Source organism: Telopea speciosissima, chromosome 3 (genome assembly GCF_018873765.1).
Source record: "Telopea speciosissima isolate NSW1024214 ecotype Mountain lineage chromosome 3, Tspe_v1, whole genome shotgun sequence".
NCBI classification, from domain to species: domain Eukaryota; kingdom Viridiplantae; phylum Streptophyta; class Magnoliopsida; order Proteales; family Proteaceae; genus Telopea; species Telopea speciosissima.
Window position 1 is genome coordinate 24,607,731 of NC_057918.1, and position 22,086 is coordinate 24,629,816.

Here is a 22,086-nt window from a genome sequence, read left to right on the forward strand (position 1 = left end):
CGGTACAACTCTCAAAATAAGGAAGTAAATGCTAGATATCAACTATCAATGTCATTACCAGTGGTGAGGTCCACCAGTATTCCTAAAGATCCAAATAACAGATGGTTAATGCGTTCCCTTTCTCATTTTGTAATCCCAAATTTTATACTGGCAAAGCTGTAACCCAGCCATGACCCATAACCGATCCATAGTAAATAACCGTATGAATGAAAAAAAAATCGAAAACTTTAGTTTACATCCTGCATGATAATACTTTTGTTCCTAATTTATTTATTTATTTATTTATTTTTTGTTCTTAGAAACAAAAAATAATAATGAAAATCTGTTTGTTAACATGGTTCATTTTTTGTTCCTGAGAATGAATTGGGACATAAAAATTGCTGAAAAATAGAAAGAAAAAAAAAAACTAAAATTTGTAGTCTCTCTATCCCCCCCCCCTCCCAAATAAAAGGAAAGAAATAAAGAGGGGAACCTGCTCTTTAATGAGCACATTGACAATTTGATGGGCAAAATAATAATTTCATGTTCAAAATAAAACACCACTTCCAATGCAACTTCAACCACCAACACCACCACTGCCTTCACCTTCACGTCTACCTCGATTGTCATCGCCATCACCTCCACTAAATATTTAGGTATTCAATGGCATTTTTGAAAATTTATAGAAATTCTAGAAGCAAAAATTATTGTGCATAATAAACGTGTTTTTATTTATTTCTTAGCCCAGGAATTGAAATTACTATGCTTTTTTTTCTTTCAGAAATTTGGTCCAATAATAGAAATACAAAAAGTCATTTCTAGAATACAAAAATGATCCAAGAAAATCTAAGGGTTACATTGTAAACTCTGTTTGCATCATTGAAGTAAACTTTCAGCTAATTGGAGTAATTAAGAAATTATCTCGAGTTTTTGCTCCCCTAACAGTTTTTGCATCCTGAAAAATGTCGAGATCTCAACCATCGAAAACAATAAGATATGATTTCGCTGGAAATAGAACTTTAGCAAAGCCATTGTTGTTTTTTTAACTGTACTTATTAGACTGAATTTTAATGGAATGACAATGATATATTGGCAACGTTTTTTGAAGTTTTCTTTCATTATTAGAGGAGAGAGAAAATGGAGGTGACACCCAGAATGTGTGGATCTCATTAGATCTCATGGCATGAGTGATGGTGCCACGATAAAAAATTTCTTGGAATGGTATGAGCTGGGCATGGTGATACGATGTGGTCTAACAATATATCAATGCATTACTTTTTGCAATATTTTTTATTCCATCATATAAGGTAAGGCTAGGGGTCTATTTTCTTAATTAGCAAGCTTGGTGCAAAACCATAGTGGTCGTTTAATTGCAATTTATTCACAGATTCGATTACAGTGACATGAAAAGGTGAGGCCAGGGAGGTGATCTCAATTCCCCAAAAAATAGAAGAATTAATTGCCGAATGAATTTATGAAAACAAAGATTTATTTATTTATTTATTTTTGGGTGGTAAAACAAAACAAGAAAGAGAAACTAAAGGGGTTCAAAAAGAAGGATTTTCAGAATCAAGCCTACGTGAAGTCCAAGACGAACCACACAAATGACGAAACGTCATCTGACGAAATCAGATGTTCGTCAGATGTGAAGGAACAAAGCTCACGAAATGGTTTTTGTGATGTTTCAAGTTTACTCTATGCAGGCTCTTCTACATTCTTCCTCAGTGATCTTCATTATTGGTCTGTGTGTCTTTTTTTAATCTGACGCGGTCAGAAGAATTAAACTGACGACTGACGCAGTCAGTCTACTTTTTTGACTTCAATCCGATAACTATTCATGCGCCAGATCATCAGGTTCTCATCCTACGGTTATAGATACTCCGTATTGCTTACACCCTCGTGGTCCCATGATTCCATACATCACCAGTTCTCTCATGCACCTCATCAGAAGATTGTTTTCGGAACCATATTTCAATTGGCCGATCTTTGATGCTGTATATCTCAGTCACCCCGATATCCGTTTGAGCTGTACAATATATATATATATATCAAAAATTTTAGAAAAACGAGAAGAACAACCCTGCAACACAAAAACGAAGAACACAACCCGGGTTTGTGAGGAAGGAGGAGAGATAGAGAGAGAGAGATAGAATGCTTGCTCAAAATGCATTAAAAATTACTCATCATCCAGTGTGAGCTTTTTTTGTAGTACATTGACGATTCAAGGATGATTGGTGAGCTCCATTAAAGCAAAATGGTGCATTGAGTGTGTTTGTTGAAGAAAACAAGAGAGAAAGAAGAAGACAAGGAAAAAAGGACTTTGTGGTCCAAGTCTCTCCATTAAGGTCAGAGTTGATACTTCCGGTAGCCTTAATTTCATCTCAGTGAAGTTCAAACCACTTGTATGTGGGTTGTAAGCGTTTTCAGTTCTCTTTATTTATTTATAGGTAAGGGGGAGGGAAGATGTGAACCAGGAGACTTGAACCCAAGACTTCCTTGAACCCAAGACCTCATTGATAGCAATGGGTATTTACACATCACAAAGTACCAAGTGCACTAGGCAATTCTTCACATCGGCTCTCTTTATTTATTTGTGCTTCATCCATGTTATTGTTCTATCCTAGAAATAGGTGGTTATTGTTGATAGAAGTGTTCTATTTTAGTCTGTGCATACCTGTAGACCATGTTGTAACCCCCAAAATCCCTCTGATTATTATACATTGTATTTAGCAAGTGCTAAATTTCGGGAGTGGGTGCTCCCAAGTAGGGACTTAACTCCTCTCAGGTTCTCTGCCCGGTCAGGTTCGTAGGTTCCTCTCATAGGGGGCCGAACACATTGACCAGGTGGGGTGAAGTCGTCATTTCTGCCCTCCCTATGAGGGGAACCTATGAACCTGACCGGGCAGGGAACCTGAGAGGGGGAAAATTCCCCAAGTAGTGGGTGCTATCTTGTACTAGCATTATTTGCTCTCTCAGTTTTATACTAGGAAAAATTGGGTGTGGGTGCTTCCGACTATAGCTACAGCAAAGTTGAGTATTGAGCAAATACGAAGCCCTTAGTGGCACTGCTCTATGTTTGTAGGCAATTTGTCGAACCACATATATCTTGTATTGTGCGTGTGGATTTGTGCATTTATCTATATTTGTATTTGAAGTGTGTGTACTACAAGATGGGTGTACACACCTAGTAGAGCCTTTGAGTTTGATTGAGGTGTGTATACAACTATGGTATTATTATTTAGATTCTATCAGTGGTCAAGTGGGGAAGAAATTCGAAAAAAATTTCAGTCACTGATTCACCCCCCCCTCTCAGTTACAGCCAACATAGATAACAAATACGACAAGGAACATCAAAGCATCATCGATAGGTTTCAAAAAAACCTTGAACTCTTGATAGACTCCATAGAACTAGTACAATGGCTGACTTATCCGGTTACCTATTCATGGCCGTGGGAGATCTATGCTATTCTCTTTGATTTGCACTTTTTTGTTTAAACTCTAAACTCGTTTGTATAAAAAAAAAATTGAACAAACTAGCTATTAGTATAGCACATAATCTTGCATCTTAAGCTAGGATTAGGAAGATGAATAAATGCATTTCATCTATGTTAATCTCTTTCTAATGATCGAATCAAATTTACTCTTTCAGTAGTTTCAATAAATTTCCTCTTTCCTAAAAGAAACATATTTTACCTCCTGAAAACAAACATATAAAATGTAGAACTGAATGCTCCACCCTCATAGATCGTCTATCAGGCTGTGCATTATTAACACAGCCCACTGCAGTCTTTTTAGTTTCTCACTTTCTAGTCTGTCTGCCCTTCTGTATATGACAACAACAGATCAATCAGAAGGACCCCTTCACACTTGAACAACAACAACCTTCAAACCTGCATAGCAGATTGGATTCAAGTAACTAAATTATACCCAGATCAGATGGCGGGTGGCGAAGGTTCGCAGTGGACTACTTCCACTCAATACCTCCTATCAATTTCGTTTTTGTTAACTTATTGATATTTACTTCATTCCATTTCATGTTCTGCAGAAGTGTCAAGAACAATAAGGGATGAACCTCCTACTCACTTCCAACTTAGGATTAAGTCATTTTCCTTGCTCTCAAATTCCTCACTTGAAACATACTACTCTGGCAACTTCGAAGCTGGTGGATACAAATGGTACACCATTTATTCATGACCTTATTATTATGTCCTCATCTCTTCGATCCCCTTCTGAGAAAATAATTTAATTTAATTTAATTAGCTTCTTCTTGTTAACTATTTATTAGACACATAAATATAATATAATATAATTGGTGTATTTCAGGAAACTCTGTCTTTACCCAAAAGGAAACAAGGATGAAAATGTGAATGGGCACATCTCTCTCTACTTGGAAATGTTAGAGACAGACTCCCTTTCCCCAGGTTGGGAAGTCCATGCCTTGCTCAGGTTCTTGGTCCTTGACCAACGTAGGGACAAATACTTGACACTCCAAGGTGCCTTTCTTTCTTCAATCAATTACACTTTTATTATCAAAAATTAAAATTTCATTCATTCATAAGCTGTGTATCTTACTAATTAATATTTTTGTTTTATAATTAATGCTTGTGACAATGACAATAAGACAGACTCAAATCTAAAAGAAACTTCTTCGTCCGCAACTCACTCACTCTTCTTAGTTTTTCTATTAGTCTCTTTCTCATCTGTTTAATTTTTACTGATCAAGCTACTTCATAAACTGCCATAATATATGAATGACAAAATTAGATGCCAAAGGAAGAGCAAGAAGATTCCGTGCAACAAAAACTCAATATGGGTTCCACAGATTAATTACCCTGAAACAATTCAAGGACCCTGCTAGTGGATACTTGGTCAACGACAATTGTGTGTTTGGAGCTGAAGTCTTTGTCCACAAAGAGAGTATTGCAGGCAAAGGGGAGCATCAGTTGATGACAACCGGACCTGTCTCTGTATTGGTTATCGAATGGCATTCCTCTGATACTGTTACTGGTTGTGCTCATAAATGGTACCAATTTATTTATGCTTCCACCATTAATTTGTACACTTCACATGCACTTACTAGCAGGCAGCAGCAGCAGAAGTTTGAACTGTTTAATTTGTTGATTTCAGGAGAGAGTGTCTCTGGCCCAAAGGTAATGGAGAAGAGAAAGGCAAAATTAAGCCTTTCTTTGTTCCTGGAGTTGAATGATTCAACTATTCTTCTTCCCGGTTCAGGATCGAGTTTAATATTTACTTCCATTTACATTTAATTCATGTTCTGCATGCAGAAGTATCGAGAACATTAAGGGATGAACCTCCAACTCACTTCCAACTTAGGATCAATCCATTTTCCTTGCTCTCAAAGTCCTTACTTGATAAACACGACTCTGACACCTTCGAAGCTGGTGGATACAAATGGTACGTACCACCATTTATTTAATTTATTCATGAGCTTATTATAATGTCTTCTTCATCTCTTCCCCTTCTGAAAAAATAATTTAATTAGCTTCTTCTTGTTAACTATTAGACACATAAATGAAAATATAATTGGTGTATTTCAGGAAACTGTGTCTGTACCCAAAAGGAAACAAGGATGAAAATGGGGAAGGCCACATCTCTCTCTACTTGGAAATCTCAGAGACAAACACCCTCTCTCCAGATTGGGAGGTCCATGCCATTTTCAGGCTGTTGGTGCTTGATCAACTTAGGGACAAGTATTTGACACTCCAAGGTTGCTTTCTTCAATTTCACTTTTTTTTGTTTGATGATCATGATTCATGACTACGACAAAGACTCAAATCGAACACAATTACCTCTGCAACGTACTCTTAGTTTAATAAAGTGATCGATCTGTCTAATTTGTTATGCTTGTTTGTAAAACTACCATTCATATATAATGATGACTCTAGGTGCCAAAGGAAGAACAAGAAGATTCCGTGCATCAAAGACTCAATTCGGATTCAACAGATTAATTACCCTGAAAAAATTCAATGACCCTACTAAGGGATTCTTGGTCAATGACAATTGTGTGTTTGGAGCTGAAGTCTTTGTCCACAGAGAGAATGTTGCAGGCAAAGGGGAGTGTTTGTTGATGGCAGACATATCAAACACTTGTAACTATACCTGGAAGATAGAAAAATTCTCTGAATTGGTTCAGGAATTCCATTGCTCTGATATTTTTACTGCTGGTGGTCATAAATGGTACCAATTTATGCTTCCACCATTAATTTTTACACTTCACATGCATTATTAACTAGCAGCAGCTGAAGTCTCAGATTGTTTAAGTTGTTGATTTCAGGAGAGTGGTACTTTTTCCCAAAGGTAATGCAGAAGAGAAAGGCAAAAGCCTTTCTTTGTTCCTGGAGTTGAATGACTCAACTACTCTTCTTCCCGGCCGAGGAGTGTATGTGGAGGGACAATTGCGAGTAGTTGATCAGGTTAACGGCAGGCATGTGAAATTTATACGTGAGTTAGTACTACTGAAACTGAAAGCGTTTGTACTGTCATGTGCTTTTCTACATTACCATTAGCTCCCCCTTCATAAGCTCGCATTCATGTCTAAGGAATAAAAGTAAAACGTGCAATCATCATCAAATAGATTGATTCATGAGCATCATTTGTTTTTGGATGCAGTGTATGACTGGTTTAATGACTCAACTAAGAGTTGGGGTCAGACAAGTTTCCTTGCTCTCAATAGTCTCAGAGATGAATCGAAGGGCTACTTGGTGAAAGATGTGTGCATCATTGAAGCACGCCTTCGACTCATTGGAGCAATAGGGAAACTGGGCCCAGAATCAGAATGAGAGGAGAAGCTTTTGATGAGCTCATTATCATTCTACGTCTTAATTAGGGAAGTTAGCTAGAATTTGATAGATGAGATTATCGCAGCATTGATGAAGTATTTGCTTATAAGCATTGACACTATACTTGCTAATGATTTGTTATGTTACTGAATTTTTAATGGTGATGGTGCTCAGAAAATACTTTTGTTGCTAGCTGTTTTATATTGTTGCTCCTAATTATGCTCTCATAAGCTATACCTTTTTTCCTAGGTTTCTATATAAGCAGAAGAACAAAGAACAAGTTTAAAAGGAAACCTTTTAAATAATGATGGAAAATATAGTGAAACTAGGGGGTGTTCTGTTATTGTTTCAAATACAAAGGTGCATGTAATTTGCTTTTATTTATAATAGGCAGGAACCCGACTTAACTCTGAATCCAGGCTCCTGCTCTGTCAATTAAGCAGGACACGATGGCAACGATAAAAAAAATATTTTTTTTTAAGCAATTGCGAGTCCAAAAACAAGAATTTCTTTACATCGGTGACAATAGGAGTTGTGAGAGAAAGCAGAGGCTTGATCATCTGATTGGCTCATAGAAATCGGAACGATATCTATCGTGACGTGTTCAACAACTACAATTGCAGAGAAACGTAGTAACCCAACAGCACCGCCAAGAGTAAGCAAATTCAACCTGCAACCCAATAATAAACAAGAAAAGAAAAGGAATTATCATCTCTAATGAAACCGAGAGAATACCGGAGAGAATAGAGAGAGAGAGAGAGAGAGAGTTCAAACACTGCCACAACCATGTTGGAGAAGATCACTGCTCAACTGCAGCACACAATGCGAGAAGTGGGAGAGGTATGAATGGATAAGGGGCTCAAGTCCCCGATTTTAGCTTCAACTGCTTGCAAGATTTCTCAATGTTAAATCGTCCATTAGGTTTTGTTAATCTTTTTAGGGTAATTTCTCCCTTTCTAGTCTCCTTTATCTTATATGAACAGAATTAGAAGGAGCTTTTCCACTTGAACAATATTGGAAAGGTGGAGAGATTGAGGTTGCTTAATTAGAGGTTTCCTATATAGAATAGTAGACTTTGATATCTAATGGTGATTGTTGTTTCCTATCTTGGATGTATTTATTTCCTTAGTTTGGGATTCTGGGCCATCAAGGCATTGTACTCTATAAATATTCACAGGATCGCTTGTTCCTCCATGGTTTGAATTTAGAGCAATAAATCATCTTCTTCTCGTTTTAGGGTTTTTTTAACAATCTATCAAACAACCCTTCAAAATTGGATAGCAGAGATTGGAATCGAGTTACAATATCAGACCCAGATGGCAGAAGGTTAGCAATTGGCTATACTTTCACTAAATCCCTCCCTCCTCTCCATTTGATTTTCGTTAACTTAATTAATTACTTCTATTTTATGTTCTACAGAAGTACTGTCAAGAACAATAAGAGGTGAACCTCCAACTCACTTCGCACTTAGGATTAAGTCATTTTCCTTGCTCAAAAATTCCTTACTTGAAAGATACGACTCTGGGGATTTCGAAGCTGGTGGCTACAAATGGTTAATTACTTTATTCAGCTTATTACTTGCTTATAACATTTATTAATTCTTCATCAGTTTTTTTTTTTCCTTCTTCTATGAATATGTACGTAGTTTATTAACTACTAGACGTAATTGGTGCATTGCAGGAAACTGATTCTGTACCCAAAAGGAAACAAGAACAAAAATGGGGAAGGGCACATCTCTATCTACTTGGTAATGTCGGAGACAAATTCCCTCTCTCCAGGTTGGGAGGTCCATGCTTTGTTCAGGCTGTTTGTGCTTGACCAACTTAGGGACAAGTACTTGACACTCCAAGGTTGCTTTCTTCAATTTCACTTTTTTTTGTCAAATTAAGTTCATTCTTACTAATCTTTTTATTTGATGACCATGACTATGACAAGTCCCAAATCTAACACAACTACGTCTGCAACTCTTAATAGTTTTATAAAGTGATCTGTCTAATTTGTTGTTCTTGCTTGTAAAATTACTATGTATACATATATGAAAATAGATGCCAATGGAAGAGCAAGAAGATTCCGTTCAACAATGACTCAATCTGGATTCGACAAATTCATTACCCTGAAAGGATTCATTGACCCTAATAAGGGATTCCTGGTCGACGACACTTGTGTGTTTGGAGCTGAAGTCTTTGTCCAGAGAGAGAGTGTTGCAGGCAAAGGGGAGAGTTTGTTGATAACATCCGGAACTGTCAGTTGTAACCATACCTGGAAGATAGATAAGTTCTCTGAATTGGATAAGGAATTCAATTACTCTGAGGTCTTCACTGCTGCTGGTTATAAATGGTACCAATTTATGCTTCCACCATTTTTGTCACTTCGCAGTAACTAACTAACTAGCAGCAGAAGTATGAACTAGTTCAGTTGTTGATTTCAGGAGAGTGATACTTTGTCCCAATGGTATTGGAGAAGAGAAAGGCAAAAGCCTTTCTTTATTCCTGGAGTTGAATGATTCAACAACCCTTCTTCCTGGCCGAGGAGTGTATGTACGTGGAGTATCAATTGCGAGTAATGAACCAGGCCAACGACAAACACGAGAAAAAAAAATGGTTAGTCAATTCTACTGAAAGTGTTACTCTGATATTCTTTTCTTTTTTAAATTTTTGTATGGGTGGAAATTGATTAGTTTTCTTTGTTCCCAAATTCATAAGCATTTGTTTTTCGGTGCAGGGGCGGGTTGGTTTAACAACTCATCTAAGACTTGGGGTTGGGGAAATTTTATCTCTCTTAGTAGTCTCAGAGATCAATCGAAGGGCTACTTGGTGAAAGATGTTTGTATCATTGAAGCATATCTTCTACTCATTGGAGCAATTGGGAATTTGGGCCAGGTATCAGAATGAGAGGAGAAGCTTTTGATGATTTCAGTATCGTTCTATATCTTAGCTAGCGTATTTAGCTGGTTCTGGTTGATGAGATTACCGCAACATTGATGAAGTATCTGCTTAATTATAAACATTGACACTCTACTTGCTAGTGATTTATTATGATACTGATTTTTTTTTTGGTTATGATACTCAGTAAAGCATAAGCTAAATTTCTTTTTTTCCCCTAAGTTTGCTATATAAACTTAACAAAGAACAAGTGTAAAAGGAATCTGATGCAGGCCAACTTTGCATCTTCTATTGTTGGAAATTCCTATCAGCCATCTCAGCAATACCCTACCTTAATTAGAAGGTTCCTATTATGGAAAGTGTGGGTTCTGCTATGGAGATACACTTTCCTAATTGGAACAGGATTTTAATGAAAACCTTAGATCACATAGTTTCCTATTTAAAGCGGTTCTTATTATGGAAGCATTGAATCTTCTATAGAATTATTTCCTATTGGATGACGATCTATATGTGGAAGATTTGAATTTAAAATTTTTAACAGTGTGTCAAACTTGCCGATCAGGAGAATCGAGAACACTTTAATTAATCTGATGGCAAATATAAATTTATAGTTGAGTTTTGCGGAGGTCTCGTTAATATGTGACTCTATTTGCATCCTTATCCAAGTGGCAGCTTAAACCTTTGATTAAGCACATTTTTGGCTAAGATTCCATCAGTTGGGAATGTAAAATATTAATCTTAGATTTCTAGATCAGACGATCTTTCCAGGTCTTAACAAAAAATTATGTTAAGTGTTTTAATAGAGACCCTCTCAGATGTTTGCAGCATCTGAAGTGAATGGCTGCTTTGTACAATTTCCTTTCTTTATCTAAATTTTGTAAACAAATAGAAAAGAAAAATAAAAGTGACTTCAATGGCTACATTTTCAATGCAAATACGTCAAGTAACAGATGTTTAATGTTTTCCCTTTACCAACATCTAAGACCAAAGTTTATAGCCAGCAAAACTGTAACCCAGCCTTGACCCAAAAGGGATTCTAAGCAAATCATCATAAGAAATAAAATAAAATAAAAAACAGAGAGGGATGGGGTATGCTAGCGGTATACAATATGATAGCACCCTATGTGTCTATCTTTCTCTTCCCTTGCCCCCCCCCCTTTGAAATGACCTCCTTACCCTTCAAAGGGGAGAAGAGAGAGATAGACACAAAGGGTGCTAGCATACCCAACCTTTTCCCCCAAAAAAAATTTGGAAAACGCTAGCTTCCCATCATTATAAGGGTATCAAAACCTAGCCCCAACCGTTAAGATCGATCGAAAAAATACGACCAAACCGAACCAATCCTAATCGTATTGGTTTTGGGATGGGTATGGCGGGACCGACTGAAAATCGGATCGCACCGAACCAACTGATATCCGAACCGAATGAAACCTATAAAAATCATTGAGTGTAAGGTTATCAATAGATGAATTGATTATCCACTTATTTCAATATTAGTGATCAAATTTTTTATTGTAAAGGAATTGTTACAAATCAATGAGTATGAAGTTATGAGTAGGGAAATTGATCTGTAACAATGCTTCTTCTATTGATCTCCTTGTTCACTATACAAAGTTAGTTGGATTGTCAAATAAATAATTTGATAATAAGGTTCATTTAGTGATTTCAATATTAGTTATATTCTCAGTGACTATTCATTGATTTCAATTTTAATTATCTTCCCCTTACAATTAATGATAAATAATCATATGATTTGCATCAATGATTTCGCTAAAAACTCTATTTATCCATTGATTTAAATATTAGTTATCTTCCATTCTTTCCCTTCAATTTATTCTTCTTTGTTTGGATTTACAACATGAACATATCAAATCAATTTTCCTATTTTTTGTTGTATACTTGTTTTGCCTTGAGAAAAGCGAATTAAAGTGTTTTTATCGAATCTTTCCTTGCTACAAATTATGAATGTAAGATTTCATTGTGGCTCAAACTCGAATACAAACCAATATAAACCGGTATTAACCCGATATTAAAAAACTGAAATAAACCAAAACCCAAACCGACTGAAAACCGAAGTATCTTAACGGTTTGATTTTGGTCTCATCTTCCAAGACCGAAACTGATTCAGCCCGATTGAAACAGAGCCGTGATGAGCACATTTATGTGTGAAATTTTAGGGCATAAATTATACATTTTACCACATTGGACAGAGTTACTCGGTGCTTTCTTGTGCTTTTCAGGGTTTAGGTGAATTCTTGTGAAAATGAAGGAGATGATGCTAAGGAGATGTTTTTAAGCTTTTCAAAAGTGTAAATGGATGCATAGCCCATCGAGTCAGCCTCGCAATGGTTCAAACGGCGCTTAATTCCGAGTTGAAGCGAAGAAGTTATGGCCGTTTCGTAACGATGCGTGAAAATGGTCTGCAGGGGTTTATTTATAATTATTGACAGTCGGATGGGAACAAAGTGAAACGGAAGTTCGGATTTTAGGGGCCTTAATGAAATTATCAGAAGTTACTTTACTGTACCCGAAAGATTCCATTTGGAAGGCTCTGGACAGCCCAACTTCAACTTGAGATATCTTGGGCTCCCCAACTCCGAATTGGATGAAATTTGGGTCTATTTTGTGTGATTTTTCGCAAGGAACACAATGGTGAGACCTATATAAGCACCCCATGCTCCACGTTTTCTGAAGGACAGAATGGGTATTTTATTTATTCTTGAAGGAATCCTAGTCATCACCCATACTCTCTCTCTCCTCCAACTTCTCAAGGGCACTTCTGACATTCTACTTGGGATAGATTTATATTTTCTCATCTATGGAAGGTTGAAAAATCAAAGATGCTTTGATTTTATTTCTTTGAGAAGATATCTGAAGAAAAGGAAGACTTGTTAAAATTGGAAGTTTATTTTTCAGAAATAGAAGCTACATGTAAACAATCTCTTCTTCTTTCTATTTTTTTCTTTTTCTTAGGATTCAAGCATTGTAAAGAGGAAGAGAAGAGAATATTCTCTTTTCTAGGGAATATTTCTCTACACTTCCATCTTCTCTCTTCTCCTCTCTTCCACCTATAAATACCCCCTACCTCTCTTGTAAAAATTTGCTCATTCACTTAGTGAAATTTCTTCTCTTCTCCTTCTAATTTGTGATTTTTGGCTTTTCTAAGTTCTAGTTTGCTTTTATAATTTTTAGTTAATGCTTATAATAGGTTTAGTTTATGCTTTAATTTCAATTTAAGTCTTCAATTGGGTTGTAATTTCTTAATTCTAGTTTAGGTTTTAAGCCTTAGTCTAAGTTCTTAAGTTGATGACAAGACTTGAAGATTTAGAAGAGGAGGCCGTAGTAAGTTTATGCAAGTATTCAAGCTTTTCATTTACATTCATGCAAGCACATCCAGGGTTTACTTATCTAAACTCTCAATCTCATTCTCCATCTCCTCTATCTCTCTCTATCTTCTTTTTCTTCTTCCCCCTCTATTTCTTTTATTTTAATTTTATATGGTTGTGATTTATGGATGCATTTTTATTCCTTTATTTCTTTTTATGTGGTTAGTATGTGTGGCTGCATTTTTATTCATTTCAATTCGCTTTAGTTTGATAGGTTAGATGCTCATGTGTTAGGACGACGATTTAATCCCTTAATTTTGTTAGATGCTTATGAGTTAGGATGCATTGATTTTCGTTAGTTTAATTAGTTTAATTTAACACTTTAATTTGGTTCATTTTGCATTACTTTTAAGTTAGTTAAATAGAGTGGCGTATATCTCCTCGTGTTCGACCCGTAGCTACGATTGACCCGTACGCTTGCGGTTTTATTTTAACTCAAACAAGCCGAACCGACCGTTTGACACCCCTACATCACTATATGTTGTGCTTGACTCGCACTCCTTTACGGGCTTTGAAACCTGAAGGCTAGCTTTCCTCAAATTAACATCTCTCTCTCTCTCTCTCTCTCTCTCTCTCTCTCTCTCTCTCTCTCTCTCCTTGCAAGCTATAAATACTAACGCACTGTTTTTCCTTCATTTCTTTTCTATTTAAAACTCAAACTCTTCATACTGCAACAATATTTTTGTAGCGCCCCCAAATCCGGGTGAGATATGGGTGCTGGCCCTCGCGGGCCTCCATGTGATAACGGCCGATTTTCCATCTCACTTACATTTACATCATACGCAGTGGATAATTAATCACTCAAATATCATTGAATTTGCAGCGAAAACTAAGCATATGTCACCTCAATGCACAGTAGAAGTTATTCATTCTAAGTAATTCTGTCAATGACCGAAATCTAGGAAGAACTTCATTCTCATAACCATAGTCTAAAAACCTCGTACTTGAGTCATCATACAACTTATATCATCATAAAGCATTACATCCCAGCCTATCCTTCAAATTACATTAATGTTACTGACTATCTACTGTCACCTTGAATCTCACCAAATGTTTCTAATCATAAAAGAAAAGAAATAACTCTAAGCGTTATTATACCAAAAATCCACTACTCAGGAATTATCAATTACTTTCCCCTAGCTTTCTTAACGCACTCCGTACAGTGACACTCCACATGAGCCTGCTCTGCAACTGTAAAATATTGAGGGGTGAGCTCAACTAGCCCGTGAGAAGAATAGTTATATTATGATGCAAGAAACATGGATGATAGAATCTGAATATATTATACATTTGATCATAGATATATAATCATGCATGGCATTTGAAAATAACACTAAAAACATGCTCAATGAAAATATAGTACATCTTTTAATTCTTAAAACAAATCATTTAATTAATTTGGTCTGGTCATAATTGTGAACTACCACTCATAAGTAGAAAGTGAGGTCGTCATAACTACCATGAACGTAAGGTCTACTCCTGATTCCATGCATCATAACCCTAGGGAGGACCGCCATATCAATGAACAATGGATAGTCTACCCCTAGTTCCAGGCATCGTAACCCTGGGAGGGACTAATCTCTTCGGTATATAAGGGATAGTCTACTCCCGATTAGGCATCGTAACCTTAGGAAGGGCTATCTCGAATATACTATGTCTACTCCTGGTTTGGGCATCGTAACCCGGGAAGGCGCTATCTCAGAATATACTATGTCTACTCCTGGTTTCGGGCATCGTAACCCCGGGAAGGATCACACTCTAGTATCTGTATACCTCATCCAACACCTAACCCCCTACTGGAAAGGGGTGGTAGTCACCTGGGTTTTTTATTATTCCATTCATTTTGTTTCATTTCCATGAGTCTAACATTTATTTCAATCTTTCTTTCATATAGTACATATTAGCCTTAAAATCTCATCATAAATAAAATCATGTGTTTATATATCATCTAAAACATTCTAAGGCATATAATATAATACATTTCACTTAAACATAAATCATGATGTAATAAAACATGTTTAATCATAAAATGCGGTAAAACTCAATAATATGACGATATTCCACTCACATTGCACTGTGTCCATTGGATCTATGAGAACCCTTTCTGTTTCGTTTCTTGTGAATTTGTCCACGTCACCTACAACAATGAATCCGTCGCCGATCCGAGCACACTATTGTTACCTTGGGTATTTGGATAGAACTACACCTATACATATGTATATTCCTATTATATCAGCAACATGCCTTGAGTGATCATATATAAACAATTTCATCTCCCCTTGCATTCACATCAGACACATCAACACCGAAGATTCTATTTCACCCCATTCTGTCCACCGACAGAGAAAAATATGAAATAAATAACTATGGGACTCTAAAGGAATTGAAACTAGATTATAATGAAACCTAACTCATAGATATCAATATAATATGAAAACCTCATCATAAAAGCCTTTATAGGTTAGGTATTCATTCCCTTCAAATACAGTATCCAAACTGTACTAGATTTTGCACAACTGAACCAAAACATGCATTACTACCTCTTCCGGAAATCATTTGACTTCAAACTTTTTCACAAATTTAGAAGACGCCTTGAATTCCATTTGCTCCAAAAATGGGATAAAAAATAGGTTTCTAACTCACTCTGACACAACCATCAATCTCAGGTATAGAAAACTACTCTAGCAGTGACCAATCCAAATATATGAATATATTCACATTTCAAATCAACCCATAATAACTTGAAATTTTCAGCATATGTTCTAGACACATAAAGATACACCCCATGATTATTTCATAGCAAAAATCAATGTCTAATTATACGCTTAAACATCCTCTTTCCCGGACACATTTTGTATCACCCATAAAATACAGTGACACATATATAGCCCCTCATTCATTTTCTCCAACTCAAATCCGGGATTACAATATTCACAGTCATAAATTAACATTATGTAACCATAAAACCCCATATCAATCATGAAACATAATATACATATCTTCATGAATATTAAATCAAACATCATAACTCTAATAACTACCCCCATGCTCAAACTTCTTTCAAAATAAATCTAATTGTTGATGCACATGCCTCTTTGAAGAATGATTCTCCTCCACTAAAGAGAAAACCCTTTAGAAACCTTGAGGCTATAGGCAAGTGAGCAATATTGCTGCAATAAGCCTTCTCCTTGTCCTTTCTCTCCTTCTCTCTTTAATTTTCTTTTCTTTCTTTCCCTCCCTTTTCACATGGTCTATGGGGTTTGAGGATTCCCCTTACTTTTATACTCACTTATTCTCTTGGCAACAATCATCCTTCATCCCTCTCTCTCTCTCTCTTTTCATTCTCATTCGTAGGAAGTGCCTCTCTTTCTTTCTTTATTCTTGATTTTCTCTAAATCTCTTTACTTTCTCCTTTTTCTTTGACCATCCATATTTCTCTCCTCTTTTGTTGACTTACCAAGCCATGCATTTATTTCATGGGGAGCATATTTTCTCTCCATTTATTTCTCTTTTTAGCTCGTCGCTCTTTTCTTTGCTTACCCACCTTTTCTTCTAACTTTTGTTGACCTACTAAGCCATTCATGTATTTTCTTTGTCTCTCATTTCTTTTCTCTCTATTTCTTTTCTTTTTGACTTAGCAAACCATGCATTTATATCTTTGTCATTTATCCATAATGTTGATTCACAACTTCCATCAACCCCCTTTCAAAAACGTGGAGAGCTTGGTCTTGTTATTTTACCTTTGCTTTTTCCTCTCTTGTTGACTTTCCAACTATGGAGAAGATGTAGCCCATGTGGGTATGTTCCCTACCCCACTTCCTAGTAATCTTCCCATTTAGGTAAAACACCAATTAGATTCCCAAAACCAAAAGTTTCTAGTTAAAGTCCCCCCATTTTATTTTTAACATTTAGAATGCGGGATCCACTAGATTTCTAGGTATATAAATATACTTATTTATTCCCAAGGGGTTTGATTCCAACATCTATAGCTTATGAGAGTAATTTGATGGCCATTGGGCTACTAAATCCCTTGGTTATTTTAAGCACATACTAAATATAGAAATCCTAACCAATTCCATATAAACACCTATATGTACCATTCTACCAATATATATACATCATGCATTATGCCTTATAAAACTTAATATGTTCACATACACATCATACTCTAGAATACCATTCATCCAGATGTACCCTAGCATGCATACATTATTATGGTTACTAAAATTCGGGGTATTACAATTTTAATAATAATAATTTTTTGATCGAGTTTTCCTCTACGATCCCATTCACAGAGGGGTAGGAAGGAGAAAAATTTTCAAAAAAATTTTCGGGTAGGAGAGTGCAGGAATGGGTATTGGGAGGGTATTTTTGAACATACCAAAACCCTAAGAGGGGTTTGTGTACCCTAGGATGGTGGGTGAACCGAATCATTATCCCCTCCAATTCGCTGCCCCCTCCAATTCCTCACATGGATCTTTATCGCCCCCAATACTGGGGGCGTCCTGTGCGCATCGTGCGGCGCAGCACGATCCATGTGTGCATGATGGGGCCCACTGTGCACACATGGATCGTGTTGCACCACACGATGCACACTGGACCACCCCCAATACTGGGGGCGATAATTTTCCTTCCTCACATAGGGGGCGGAAATGACCATCCTACCCCACCTTGGGCAGTGTGTTCGGGCAAGGGGTAGGATGGTCATTTCCACCCCTATTAGAAGAATTGGAGGTGATAAACCCCTTTAAGACTTTGGTATGTTCGCAAAAACCCTCCCATAGAGAATGGTTCACCATCATCCTAGGGTTCACAAACCCCTTTAAGACTTTAGTATGTTCGCAAAAACCCTTCCAATGCCTTCTCCCTCGCAGTGAATGGAATCTCAATCACCGGGAGTGAAGGAAAACTCGGTCCTACTTTTTGTTTTGTATGAAGAATGCAATGTAGTTAGTCTAAATATTGATTTTAATAAATTAATATAGTAAATCACACACACAAAAATTTCCTACATCATAGTATTCAGAAAGATGAATCCAAGGGTTGCGTTGTAAACGATGTATTCGTTATTGAACCAAGCCTTCAGCTAATTGGAGCAATTGAGAAACTGTCCTGAGTTTTTTGCTCCCCTAACAGCTCTGGCAGCCTGAAAAATTGCCAAGATCTCAAGTACTGGAACCAATCAAATGGGATTGCCTTGGAATTAGAACTATGCAAATCCTTTTGATTCTACATTTTAGTATTGTTTGCTCAAGGCGTGATGATTGAGCTCTGCTTATTTGATTGGGATGTTAGAGTTTAGGGTGTAAGCACAAGGTTGCTTAAAGCATTACACCCTGAGTATCTAGTTTGGAATACCCAGACTGCTGCCTCCAGCTAGTATTTATAGGAAACTAGGGTTTAGGTCAAATAGGTTAATTACTAGATTACCCCTCACAGCCTGAGTATTAATACAAGTAGAATTATATTAGTACATATGAAGGGATATTACATAAATACCCTTACATGGGATTCTAATGGAATGACTTTTTTATTCGTCCCTAAAAAATTCTTTTGTTATATAGCTTCTATCAAATGCTATTTTAGAGGAATTAGCTCGTAGCCTCTTGGTTCAATAGTACATTGAATTTTTTAAGGCTTGTATTACCTTATTTGTCCAAATCTAAGAGTCGGACCTGGTATGTGCCATTCAGATGGAATCCACCCTGTGGGACTCACATGGAACGGATTCCATCTTAATGGTTGTGAGCGGTTTTCGTACGTTTACGTACATGAACGTGAGCCCAACTCTCCGTAGACATGGCTTAAACATACACATACCAGTTTAGTTCGCAGAAACTGTCGTTGTACCACAAAGGGAACAAGAGGATAAATAGAGGGATCCGGCTTCTCTGCACCACGGTGTGCGCTGGAGATCATATGGCACAGCACCAGAGCTCGCCAAGTTGATGTGTTGTCTGTGTGTGTGAGAGAGAGAGAGAAAGGAATTGTTGGCAAAACCGAGTGTTCCACCCTATAAATCTTCTATCAAATAAATAGTTAGCCTTCCCACTTCATCAACCTTCAAACTTTGCATAGGAAATTGGAAGTCAGTAAAAACATTAATTATAATCGGTTCAGGTTTTTCCATCCTTCTAAACTTGGCCACAGAAAGATAAATTAGAGATTTTAGATAATGTTAAAGAGATTTTAGACATGGCTTCCCTTCTCTAGATTTAATCATTTAATCGACTAAAAGTGCAGCAAATAATTCCAGGTTAAGTTGAATTCTAAAAGTATTGAGTATTCATTTAGGATTGTAACGGAACATTCAAATCTTCAAAATTTGAATTCAGGAGTCAAGAGCTGTTCCAACTGCCGCGGATAAAGCTATCCCTACAAGATAGGAGAGTTTAAATAAACTCAAACTCTATCTCATGTAACTGTAAAAGTGTAACGTTGCATATACCTTGAGTAATAATATAAATTCATGACCCCTCAATCGTAGAAGACGATATGGGGAAGCAATTCATTTATCATCCAATTCAAACTCTGAGATTTAACGAGGATAATAGAGGTTTAAATATAAAGAGGGACTCAACCCCTTCTCCTACTAAGGAAAGATTTAAGGAGATATTTTAGGGGACGATTTGAGAAGAGTGATAGAGATACATTATTAGAATAAGAAGCTGTTTTGGAAATTTGTGAGAATATCAGCAAAAGTAAGTTTGAATTCCAATTATTATTACGATTTCCAAAATGTAGTAGAACTGATGAGTACTCTATTCCATCTTCCTCGTAAATCGTCTATTAGGCTGTGGCTGTGCATTAATTAACACACCCTCACTGTGTCTTTTTAGTTTCTCCCTTCCTAGTCTCTCTCTCTCTCTCTCTCTCTCTCTACCCTATAAAGGACAGCAGACCAATCAGAAGGAGCATTCTCACTTGAACAACAACCCTTCAAACCTGCTTAGCAGATTCGAATCAAGTAACGAAATTATACCCAGATCAGATGGCTGGTGAAGAAGGTTGGCAGTGGCCTACACTCACTCAATCCCTCCTTTCAATTTCTCTTTCTTGAACTTAACACTTACTTCTATTTCATGTTCTGCAGAATTAATGTCAAGAACAATAAGGGATGAACCTCCAACTCACTTCCAACTTGCTCTTAAATTCCTCACTTGATAGATACTACTCTGGCGATTTCGAAGCTGGTGGCTACAAATGGTTACTTTATTCAACTTATAATTACTACTTGCTTATCACATTTACTATAAATGAGATCCTGGAAGACAGAGGACTTCTCTGAATTGGATGAGGAAGTGCATTATTCTGAAGAGTTCACTGCTGGTGGTCATAAATGGTACCAGTTTATGCTTCCACCAGTTTTACACTTCACGCTAACTAACTAACTAACTAACTAACTAACTAACTAGCAGCAGAAGTCTGAACTATTTAAGTTGTTGATTTCAGGAGAGTGACACTTTATCCCAATGGTTGGGGAGAAGAGGAAGGCAAAAGCCTTTCTTTGTTCCTGGGGTTGAATGATTCAACAACCCTTCTTCCTGGCCGAGGAGTGTATGTGGAGTATCAATTGCGAGTGGTCGACCAGGTCAACAGCAAGCACATGGAAAATGAATGTGAGAGTCCCCGTAGTCAGTAGACTCAGTACTACTGAAAGCTTTATTTGGCTTTTCCATTGCCAATTAGCTCGTTCTTTAGCCTGTCTTTTAGTTCTTCGTGTTTAAGACTTGAGGAATAAAAATTTTGGAATTGATTAAAATTGATTTTTTCCTCAAATTTATGACTATTTAGTTTTCATTGCCAATTAGCTCGTTCTTTAGCCTGTCTTTTAGTTCTTCATGTTTAAGACTTTTACGGGGAAAAAAAGTTCAAATCAACTAAGATTTATTCTTTTATTTTTTTTCCCCTCAATTTTATGAGCATTTGGTTTTCGGTGCAGTGCATCACTGGTTTAATGACTCAACTGAGGCATATGGTTTTGAAGATTTCCTCTCACTCAATAGTTTTAGAGATCAATCGAAGGGTTACTTGGTGAAAGATGTCTACATCATTGAAGCACACATTCTACTCATTGGAGCAATTGGTGAAAGATGTCTGCATCATTGAAGCGCACACACAACTTCTACACATTGCAGAAATCAGAATGAGAGGAAAAGCTTTTGATGAGCTTAATATCTTTCTTTCTATTGCTTAGGTTATTCAACTAGATCCGGAATATGAGATTGCTACAGCATTGATGAAGTATCTAGCTAGTTTCCACTTACTAGTGATCCATTAGGACGCGTTTGGTTGAAGATGTCGTAGGAGTCGGATTCTTAAATTGGATCCGGTTCTTAAGAATCTGGTTCATGTGGATTTGGATTTTGATAAAAAAAACCTGTTTGGTTACCCAAAATCTGTTAGGTGAAATCTAGCTGAAAAACTGTTTGGTTGCCCTGGTTCTGTCAGATGGAATCTGGTTGAATCCATATGTAAGACTGTTTGGTTACCCTGAGTCTGTCAGTTGGATTCTACTTGAATTTTGTCTGGAAAAATATGTTAACCTTGTTTTGTTATACAACATATGCATACATTTAATATGACTTTATAAAAAATAAGATAATCAAAAAATTGGATTAAAATTCTCAAAAGAAAGTCTTTCCCAATTTTTCATGTGTCCATAAAAATTACAAAATTAGCGCTAATTGGTGTTATGTTACTTCAACAAAGCAAAACTCATAGTACGGGCATTTTCAAACAACAGAGATCTCTACATATGGTAAAAAATCTATATCCATTTAATTTAAGTACATAACATATAAATTTTTTGTGAAATTTCAAAGATGCCATTAAATTTGGGTTCTTGTGTGGATTAGTGTCATAACTGACTATGCTATGAACAGTTGAATAAAAAGGGCCTTGGTGGATTCGAACCACCATCCCTGGAACATGCGCATGTTCCAAGTGCTCTACCAATTTGAGCTAAAGACCCATCAAGTGGAGCTTGGAATTTACAAATAACTAAAATAAAAGAAAAGATTAACAAAAAACAAATCC

General features: G+C 36.6%; 1 protein-coding gene across 1 annotated transcript in view; it reads left to right on the forward strand.

Annotated features, from left to right (window-relative positions):
• LOC122655006 (protein RESTRICTED TEV MOVEMENT 3-like) overlaps positions 1–21,156 on the forward strand; it is a 68,617-nt gene extending 47,461 nt beyond the window's left edge. Inside the window, exons 4-8 of the mRNA XM_043849259.1 lie at positions 8,202–8,331; positions 8,460–8,629; positions 8,825–9,116; positions 20,500–20,672; positions 20,990–21,156. Coding sequence (XP_043705194.1) covers positions 8,202–8,331; positions 8,460–8,629; positions 8,825–9,116; positions 20,500–20,672; positions 20,990–21,156 — 932 coding nt within the window. The remainder of the gene's footprint in view (positions 1–8,201; positions 8,332–8,459; positions 8,630–8,824; positions 9,117–20,499; positions 20,673–20,989) is intronic.
• Positions 21,157–22,086: the final 930 nt, after the last annotated feature.